Source organism: Nelumbo lutea, chromosome 2, assembly GCF_056320005.1.
Source record: "Nelumbo lutea isolate HS-2025 chromosome 2, American lotus-T2T, whole genome shotgun sequence".
NCBI classification, from domain to species: Eukaryota; Viridiplantae; Streptophyta; class Magnoliopsida; order Proteales; family Nelumbonaceae; genus Nelumbo; species Nelumbo lutea.
The window spans coordinates 109049626-109059542 of NC_142685.1; the positions used below are offsets into that span (position 1 = coordinate 109049626).

The following is a 9917-nucleotide window of genomic DNA, read 5'->3' on the forward strand; positions in this document are numbered from 1 at the left end:
AAGAAGAAAGAAAGAAAGACAAGAAAGAAAGAAAGAATGTAGGAGGATATAAGAGGAAAAAAAAAAAGATGGCCAAGGGATTGATTTTATTAATAGAGAAAGATGACAAAGAGAGAAGGAGAGAGAGAATACTGAAGAATAAAAATCGCTATTGGATTGGTTCAATAGTTGTGTTCAGCAATTAGACCTGTTCACAAGCTGGGCGGGGCCAGGTTCGGACTGGGATTTTCCTCTTTATAAATACAAAATGACTAGGCCCAAGCCTAATCCTACCCCTACATAAGCCTCGAATCCCAAGCTCGGGCTTCACTATCCATACCTTTTTCACTATTAATTTTAGGGTATATTTTGAGAATTTTAGGGTATATTTTGAGAATTTTAAAGCAAATGAGGAATGAAAGAGTCACAAGGTATGTTTAACTCTTTTTGAAAAACTAAGGGTATTTTTAAGTCAATTTATGAAAAAGTTAAGGTATATTTAACTCTTTTACCCTTTTTTCACAATACTTTATTTGAATGACTTATTGATTGGATCCAAAATTTTAAATATTTAAACAATTATGTTTTTTATGTATTTAAATCTATACTATAGTGGTAATTTGTATGACTGCTGGTGCTTTTCAAATATAATGAAACGTAGCTAATTTTCTTGGCGGTTTTATGATTGCCAACAATTTCAGGCATGATTGATTTGAGTGCCAAAATCACATAGATACCTATGGTGGTTTTCTTTGCCTTTAATGGAAGTTATTGAGGATGTTTGGAACCATAAGCGTTTATTTAATAAACGCTGTCATATGGGCGTCACTTTAGCAGTTCCCCTCTTATGTTCTTCTGTATGTATCGAGAATAGCAAAAGGTGACTTCGGTTTTTATACATGCTTACCATTTGGATAAGTTATTTTCTAAACCTTCCTCCAATGGTTGGACGTTTTTTCACTGTTATGTTGATGTGATGTCTAATTATCATAAACGATTGTAATTATTATCTTTTTCGATTTTAACAGCAAATAAAATACAAACATTGAATAAAAAAATATATATAAACAGTTCCAAACACATGCATCATCTTTACTGGCAGTGGCTTAATCAGAAAGTATAACCACCAACTATGTACTGCCGGAAAAAGTTCAGTTTTCTTGTAGTAAACGAAGAAAAAAGGACTCCTGCCTCTTGCTTCCACAGAACTCAAGTTGACCTAGAAAGTATGTGCAAGGATGCATGCACTTGTTATTTATTTTCCCCATCTAATAATGATGAAGAGGAGGTGCAATCTAGGCTCACAACTTCAAACATAAACAGCTAATTAAAGTTAAATAAGAGAAGATCCCATGCTTATTTACTTAGTACAAAAACCAGTTTTATATTTGGCAAGATGATGCATGGGATGGACTGAGAACATGTCTTTGCCCTAGCGTTGGAGGAATTTTTTGAACCAATAAGCTGAGCGCTTTGGGTATCTCTTCAGCCCATTCTTGTAGTCTATGTAGTTAATACCAAAACGAACTGAGTAACCATCGCTCCATTCGAAGTTGTCCATAAGCGACCACGCAAAGTATCCCTTCACATTTACACCTTTCCTGAAAAAAATTCAACCATAATCTCAATAAGTACTTATTTCCTTTCTGACCTGTCTTGGCCTATCATATCATTTTCAAAATACCTACACTGCTCCTGTTTGAAATAAGTGCTTTTTCACCAAAGGCAAATAAGTACGCTTAAACTTAGCCTGCTACAACTACAACCACATGCCACTAAACTGTGGGCTTTTCCCCTGAATGGGCCCATTTTTAAGATGATGGGTCCTATTCAGAGTTCAGCCCAGATATCTTGAGCTGATTCTCGAATAGCCCAATTAATTATTTGGTTTCTGAGTTGAACCAAGCAGAAGCAATGGCATTGGGCTCGCATTTTTTAGTTTTATTAATGGTTTTCAAAATTGGACCAGAAAATCAGGAATCAGTCTATTTTTTCTTCAAAATCGATGATTTTAGTTAGCAAATTGTTGAACCGACGATTAACCGTTTGAATTGTTTGAACAATTTTGACCATTTTTCAATTTTTTTAATTTTTTTAATTTTTTATTTTTTTTATAACAAGTCAACCATTTGGGTCAAACAATTGGACCGTTTGAACCAATAATCAGACCCCTGACTGATTCAGTCACCGATTCAGTTTTAAAAACCATGGTTCTATTAATAAGAAGAAATGGACAATGATCGAAAAACTCACTTAATGGCTTTTTGAACAAAAGAAAGATGGCTTTGATAATATTCTATTCTCAAGTTATCCACCAGCGCTTCTTTCAATGTCAAAGAGCTATCATCCTTCTCCGACACCCCTAAAAAACATATATAAAAACAATAAATAAGTATTTAATTCTGATCAATGATCAACATGGCACAAATCTTGGAGCACAGAATTAATGTGAAAAGCAACAGATCAAGAGCTCAGTCTCACCATTCTCTGTAATATAAATCACCGGATCTTTGTATTGTTTCTTTACATAAAGTAACAGGTCGTGTATTCCCCGTGGGTACACAAAGAGCCAACCTGAACCAGCCTGCAAATTTTCATAATATATAGTTAAGCTTAAGTTATTGTATGAAATAGTGTTATTTAAGAGGGTGTTTGGTACGGTGTTGTTGTGTTGTAATTAAGGGTGTCAATGAACCGGTTTTGGATTGAACTCCATCCAATCCAAAATCAATTTGGATGGACCAATAAAACATATTGGATTGGACCAATTCAGTCGAAAATATTTTTTAGATTGGACTGGATTTGGTTCGTTCGTAATAAATTTATATTGGATTGGATTGGATTAAGCCAAATCCAGTCCATTGTTATAAGATAAGAATATAAGTGTTAATAGATCTAGTTTGAGTTGAAACCAATCTAATTCAAAATGAATTTGAACAGATTAGATGGTCCAGACATTGAATTGGACCGATCCAAAAAAATCCAAAGTATTTATTGGAATGAATTGGACCTGATCCATTTATAATGGATTCACATTGAACTGGATCGGATTAGAATTGCACTTGCATTTTGAGTTAATCAATATAAATTGATAATTTTATTTTCACAAGTGTGCATTTTTTAGTTGAAGCGACAGTCATAAATGATGTGATAATACAATATTTTCATTGATCAACCCAAAAATTCTATGACAGTGCAATGACAATGTACCAAACACCCCCTTGGTCGATGAAGGTGGGTGTTCACCAATTTGTCCATTTTTTAAAAGTAAACAATAGCCACATCAGCAAAAGCAACAATATATATATATATATATATATATATATATATGCTGACATGACAATCCCAACTTGCTGAACGCCATACCTGTTTACCAATTAAGACACCCTTCCGTGTGGCTGTCATAAAAAAAAATATACAAGGTAAATTAACAATGTAAGTATAATAAATGATGTACATAATACATTTAAATCAGGTGAAATGAACTTACTTGACAAATTAACATGAGAATCTGTATTATAGCTTATGTTAACATAATTGGAGGAGAGGACATTAGCTGCATAATTGGCAGTATAATAATTTAACCCAAGGAAATCAAATGATCCTTTTACTGCCATGGATTGCTCTGGGGTTAATTTCGGCAACCGTTTTCCAACAAGAGATCGCATGCTCTCTGGATAGTCCCCATAGGTTAATGGATGCAAAAGCCTATTAAAAGAACACAGTTTAGTTAATCGTACATCTCTTAATTTCCTCATTTTATTAGCTGTGAATTGTTTATAAGGTTATGTTTGGAAACAATGTAAAATAAGTGTGAATGTAAATATGCAGAGTGTAAAATCATTCATATAAGTTGTAAAATTGGGTTAGTTTTGTACTGATAAATTTACTTTCTTACCAAGCAAACTTTATAATGGATTCAAACATGAATATAAATAAAGTATATGCTTTTTTTTTTATCAAAAGCCCATTTAAATGCAAACCAATGGTGACCTTAATGGTCAGTCATTTGTCAATTGTCAATGCAGGAAAAAATGAACCAGAGTGCAAATTTGCCCAGAACTGGGAATTACACTCCATTTGCATGGCTCATTTCCAAATGCAGCCTAAGTTTCAAAAAACAAAACAAAACTAACTGGTTTGAAGACAAATGGGTTTGCAGAACAAAAAATACAGAATCCATTTTCTTGGTTATATTATGTGTAGTTCTTTTTTTTCAAAATTGAAACAAGAAACATGTTGAATTTCTGGTTTAAAGAATATATTTTCATCTGTTTATATAATATCATATTCCATAGAACAGTAACTTAACTTTTACACTTCAAAATTTATTTTTGTTTTAAAAGCCATTATTTATTTTGATGGTTTCAAGAGCATGGATTGTTTTTTGAAACAAAATTCTTAAAACGAAAACACTCTAGAAGAATCTTGTCATAGAAAACACACTAAATCATTAATACGCAAATGGGATAGGATTAAACCAATCCATCAATGGGCTCACCAGCCAAACATGAAATCAATAGCTCGTTGAGCAGCCTGGATGCTTGCCTTGTCATTGGAGTAGGGCACAAACCAATGTGACACCAACGTTATTCCAATCTTGCCCTTTTGAGACGCCTGATCAATGTTATAAACAGAGGAATCAAGAAATATATATAGTTTTGTTAGAAAATAAAAACCTATTCAGGGATTTCATTTAATAGGTTGAATGGTTCTTTGAAATGGTATTAAAGCCTGTTGATAGGTCAATCTTCACACAAAGGGTTTTTGGATGATAGGTCATGTTAGAAAATAAAAACCTATTCAGAGACCTCACTTAACAGTTCAGAACTCACGCTATAGCCCACCACTTTGATGGCCAATGGCACTCAGATTGCTAAGAATGAAAGAATTACAGACCTGATACTTGTCTTTGTATGCCTTCACTGCTGCTGCATGAGCAAGGAGTTGGTTGTGAGCCACCAGGTATGGCTCCGTGCCTGAATTCCCACCAGTGCAGCTTAAGCTCACCCATGGAGAACATCGGCCAGGGGCTAAATTGCCCAGGCTGTACCCACCATTGCTAAAGGTCCATGGCTCATTGAAGGTGATCCAACTCTTCACCCGATCACCGAACTCTCGGAAGCAGATTTCCGCGTAATCACGGAAGTCATCGCTGCAAGTTAGATCAGCGATGCCCAACTGGATTAGTTTGGATCATTTGAATGTTTATCACTGAGAGAGATCTCCAGAGAGAGACTTAAGAAACCTCCTTATTCATCTAAGTTAAAACGAATCACTTACACAATTTTAGTATTCAAGAAACCTCCGTATTCATCTTCAAGTGCTTGGGGAAGATCCCAATGAAAGAGGGTCACGTATGGCTGCAAACCTATGCATTCATGACACCAAATTAACAATGATATAGACAGAAAGACAGAGAGAGAGAGAGAGAGAACCGTGGGAGAGAAGCTCGTCGATGAGATTGTTGTAGAATTTGATGCCTTCCCTGTTCACTCCTCCACTTAGTTTCCCATCTAAGATTTTGAGAAAAAATCATTAGGAAGGAAATAATATTTTACCAGAAATAATAAGTTTTAAACTTTTAATCTGTAAGTTTTTCCTTAGGTTATGCTTGGTTTTAAGGAAAATGCAGGGAAAGGAAGGGAAATGTAAAGAAATCTTTATAAACCTTTGTATATATTACCCTTCCTTTCCCTACCTTTTCCTTCAAACCAAACATAGCTTTAAAAATTTCTTCTTTTGGTTGAGTTAATCAATTTTTTTCAAAAATATATGAGCCTGTTTGGTATGTCTTTCAGCAAGGTCTTTTGGCTGTTTATAAGTCGGGTAGGCCGATTTTTGGCCATTCTTGTTTGATTTATGAAAGATCTAGCCACCAAAAGCCAAAGCACCGAAAAGATGCTAGAAGCTATTTTGGGCTGATTTCGGGAAGTTCCAAATGAAACTTTTCGTGTCTTTCACATTTTATTCTCATGTAAAAAGATGTACAGAAATACGTGTATCTGCCAAATTAGCATTGGGTTGTTTAGATATTCATGCAAAAGCTCAATATGTCTTTTAACTTTCAGAGTTAAAGATCTTCCCAAAAAGACTTATCATATAAGCCGTACATTATTTAGAATTTATGAATGAATCTAATGATAGACTGAACAATTCAAATCATACAAACCGTGATAATCAAATCTTACGAGGCAATATTCTAGGCCAGGAGATGGAGAACCTGAAGGCGTCTAAGCCCATTTCCTTCATTATTCCCACGTCCCCCTGTAAAATTCAACCATCGTTTAATTAAAATTAGCATATGTAAGAGAATATGTGTAATAATAGTTAATTATCAGGTTTATTTTAAAATTTGACTGTTGGATGAGAATTAATATAGTAGGGTGGTGTCACATTATGAGCATTTCATTTGACTATGACAACATGGATTGATTCAATTGGCCTAAATGGCTGAATGCTTATATGCCACATTGATGGAACAACGATTTCATTTTTACGTTGGTTTTAAAAATATTAACTTTATATTCTTAAAAATATTAAATATAGATCTAAGATTGTCAATTGATCGGTTTTGGATTGTATTTAATTCAATTCAAACATTAATAAATTCGATTTGGATGGTCTATTATAATTATTGGATTGGATCAATCTAAAATAAATTAGTCCATATTCTTATCGGTCTGAATTAGACCTAAACCAAATTTCCAATAATCCCATTATAAGATCAAACACTTATCCAATTTGAAACCAATCAAAATTGAAGCCAGTATAAAATCACTTTTTTGTTTGCTTCCACACACTCTCTCTCTCTTTCTCTTTTTCTTTATTTCTCTCTCCATCTTTTTTTTCTCTTCCTCCTTTGACGTTCCCTGTATCTCCCATTCTACGATTGCTGCCACTACAACTTCAAGCAACAGTTGCATTCCCTTGATCAGCCACCTCTCTCTCTCTCTCTCTCATTTTCTCCCTTCTGTCATTCTCTCTCTCTCCATCTTCTTTATCCCACCCATGTCTCTTTTCGTGTCAACGGCATCGCCGCTGCAACTTCAAGCGGCGGTGGCTTTTTTTGCTTGCTTCCAATCTTCCTCTTTCCTTCTTTTGTTCATTCTCTTTACCACTCTCTCTCTCTCTCTATGCATATCCCTTATTCTTCACCGCTGCCATCCAATGCGCTACAACTCTGCAGCGGCATCTTCACGTCAACTTATTGAGTGGGACCGAGATCGACGAAGGACCAGAGAGAGGTTCCCATCGATCTATGTTTACTTAGAATAAAGTTGGACTCAAAAGGGATTAGGACAGAAGGTAAAATTGGGTTTTAAAAAAAACTTGAAGATATAACTGATCAATTGTCATAAGATACGGTAAGACAATAGCTAAACTTGAGGAATATTACATGTTATTACGCCAGTAAGAATAGAAAGATGTGCTGGTTAATGGAAAGATATTCTTACACCTGCACATGACAACTTGGTTGTCGGTTAAGCCAAAGACTGTTAGATCATCTGAATTTGTCCACCTAATTACATCTCACCTAAGAAACTGGGAACCAGTGCCCCACTCCGTGGATTTTCTTGCATTTACGCTTTTATCCTTTTTCATCAAATTATTAAGTGGCATCCACTTTGGGCAGGGCGGGCTCGAAGCTCGAGTTAAGCATTTCTTAAATGTTTAAGGGCCCACAGGGCCCATTTCTTAAATTATTTCATGTCTCTTTGAAATCATGCAGTCCCGATTCCCAACACACACCCACACAAGAAGGTAATTGTATTAGCTATGCTTGATTTGATGGCAAATGAGAGTGGAAATTGATGGAAGTTGTTAAGTATTTTTGTGAAAAAGTTATTAAAGGAAGTTCATCGATGTACAATATGCATTTTGGCCATATCGTATGTGTTTAGAAATGGTTGATATATACATTTTTTTTTTATTTTTTTTGTCAAAATTTAATTTTTTGAAAGTTTATAAGATGTTTTTTACTATTAAAAAAAATTAAACAAAGACACGTTTTAAACCATAACTTTTTCAAAAGATATAATATAATACGTCCGATACTTTGAACTATGAATGCAACAAAAGCCCATTAAAATATAAAACCAAAAGAAGTGAAATCAGTGTAATATGTACCTTGTAACGATGATAAAAATCAATGGCTACGTCTCCATTACTTCGGTCTGCTATTTTGCCTGCATAACATACCACAATATGATAATCAATTTAAAAAAAATTTCTTTAAATTAACCTGGTTTCTTAAGCCCACAAGTCAGTTTGGCCTATGGCACGGCATGGGCCTGTATAGGCCTAAACCATAAATCATGTTGTGTAGGCCCACACAACATGACCCGCATTTTACACGGGCCACCCACTGATCATGCCATACCAACCCGGCACGGCCCGCTTTACAGGGGCCATCCACTCGTCACATGTCAACGTAGGCTGGTGATATACCCTTAATCGGTGGACTAAGCATTATCAAACTTAGTCTACACCGGATTTCCTACCCACTGCTCTCTACCCAGTCTCGAATTATGGGAGAAAAAGTGAGTACGAAATCTGGGTTCTGATCTACTTACACTTAAGGCTTTTATTAAATTGTACATTAATCAAAGAGAATTCATCAAAATTCATAGTGGTGGTTTTGATTTGTCAATTTAAAAGTGAAATCTCCTGATACGATAATCACCCAATCGTACTCTTCGGAGTCTAATCAATCAAAACCAACTCTCTCCATGTTGATGAATTCTAATTGGTTAATTAATGTAACACTTGAAAGAATTAAATAATTTAACTCAGGAGACTCATGTTACAATGGAAGAAACAATATAGATTTACATGAACTTTTGAATGAAAGGTAAATGATGAAAGAAAGAACCATTGTCATCTCCAAAAAACCCAGAGAGAGAGAGAGAGACCTGGATATTTGTGAGTGAAAGTATCCCATATACTGGGGCCTTTACCACTTTGTTTAGCTGCACCTTCAAACTAAGAAACCATGCACAAGGGTCAAACGCAGGCCGCCAGATATACATATCGTAGCAACTTCTACAAATAACTTAAGTAGGTTTTTTGCTGAAATACCTGATAAGAAGCTGATGCCGCCCCAAAAACAAAGCCTGCTGGAAAACTGTATCGGTTTAGTGAAGTTGAGGAATCATTACTCAGTGTAGCACCCCCGGATCGACCCAGCAAGTCGACAAGGATAAGCAGGCCGAGCAGGGGGAAGCTTTGAAATGCCATAACAGCCGGTTTGGGTTATGGAGAGGGTCATCTCAGCATCCTTTAAATAGAGAAGCATGAGCATAGGTACATATTTGTGGTAAATAGATAAAAAAAGGGAACATTTCCCTCAAGCTTTGTGGTACATAGTACCCATTGACTTTTCGGAGAACTATGGATACATCCGATGCAGATTTTTTGATTTCCACTGCACAGCTATAAATATTCAAAATATCAAAAGACATACTTTATACATCTATACCCGGCCCATAAATTGGCATCAATACCGAGCTGGCACCTACCCGAAATGTACTTTGAACCTACAAATGCTGACACTGGGGTTATTTGTCATTCTCCCAAATTATTGAAACATTCCCCTAAAGTTTTTGGTTGTTGCTAAAACCATACCTAAAGTTTGATGGTTGCAATCACCTCCCTTGAACTTTCTAATACAGTTGCAAATAGACCCCCTCTGGTGGAATCTTATAAAAAGACATGATAATGTCTAAACTACCCATACAGTTACTACTGAGAGAATTTAAAGTTGCATCTTTACATTTGAGTGATTGATATAAAGGGCAATTTTGAAAAATAAATCAATTGTAGAAAATAGATTGAAAGGGTTTGGGGTAGTGATTCATATGAAGAAAATTTTGAAAAATAAACATTATTGGTATTTTAGACATATTCATGCCTCTATTTTAGAAGATTCTATCAAA

General features: G+C 35.2%; 1 protein-coding gene across 1 annotated transcript; it reads right to left on the reverse strand.

The window, feature by feature from the left end:
* Positions 1-1193: 1193 nt before the first annotated feature.
* On the reverse strand, positions 1194-9443 carry LOC148872673 (beta-glucosidase 12-like). The gene is made up of 13 exons (XM_088970190.1): positions 9061-9443; positions 8895-8964; positions 8110-8168; positions 6171-6246; positions 5418-5495; positions 5263-5350; positions 4879-5134; positions 4481-4596; positions 3470-3687; positions 3346-3377; positions 2461-2563; positions 2233-2341; positions 1194-1580 (listed from the first exon to the last, which is right to left on the reverse strand). The coding sequence occupies exons 1-13, from the start codon at positions 9217-9219 to the stop codon at positions 1412-1414; spliced, it is 1533 nt and encodes a 510-aa protein (XP_088826316.1). The 5' UTR covers positions 9220-9443; the 3' UTR covers positions 1194-1411.
* Positions 9444-9917: the final 474 nt, after the last annotated feature.

Coding starts and splice junctions, on each gene's coding strand:
- LOC148872673 (XM_088970190.1), bottom strand. CDS start 9,219: ATGGCATTTCAAAGCTTCCCCCTGCTCGGCCTGCTTATCCTTGTCGAC. Junction 8,169..8,894: donor TTTCACTCACAAATATCCAG/GTCTCTCTCTCT, acceptor TATGTTATGCAG/GCAAAATAGCAGACCGAAGT. Junction 4,597..4,878: donor CATACAAAGACAAGTATCAG/GTCTGTAATTCT, acceptor AACATTGATCAG/GCGTCTCAAAAGGGCAAGAT.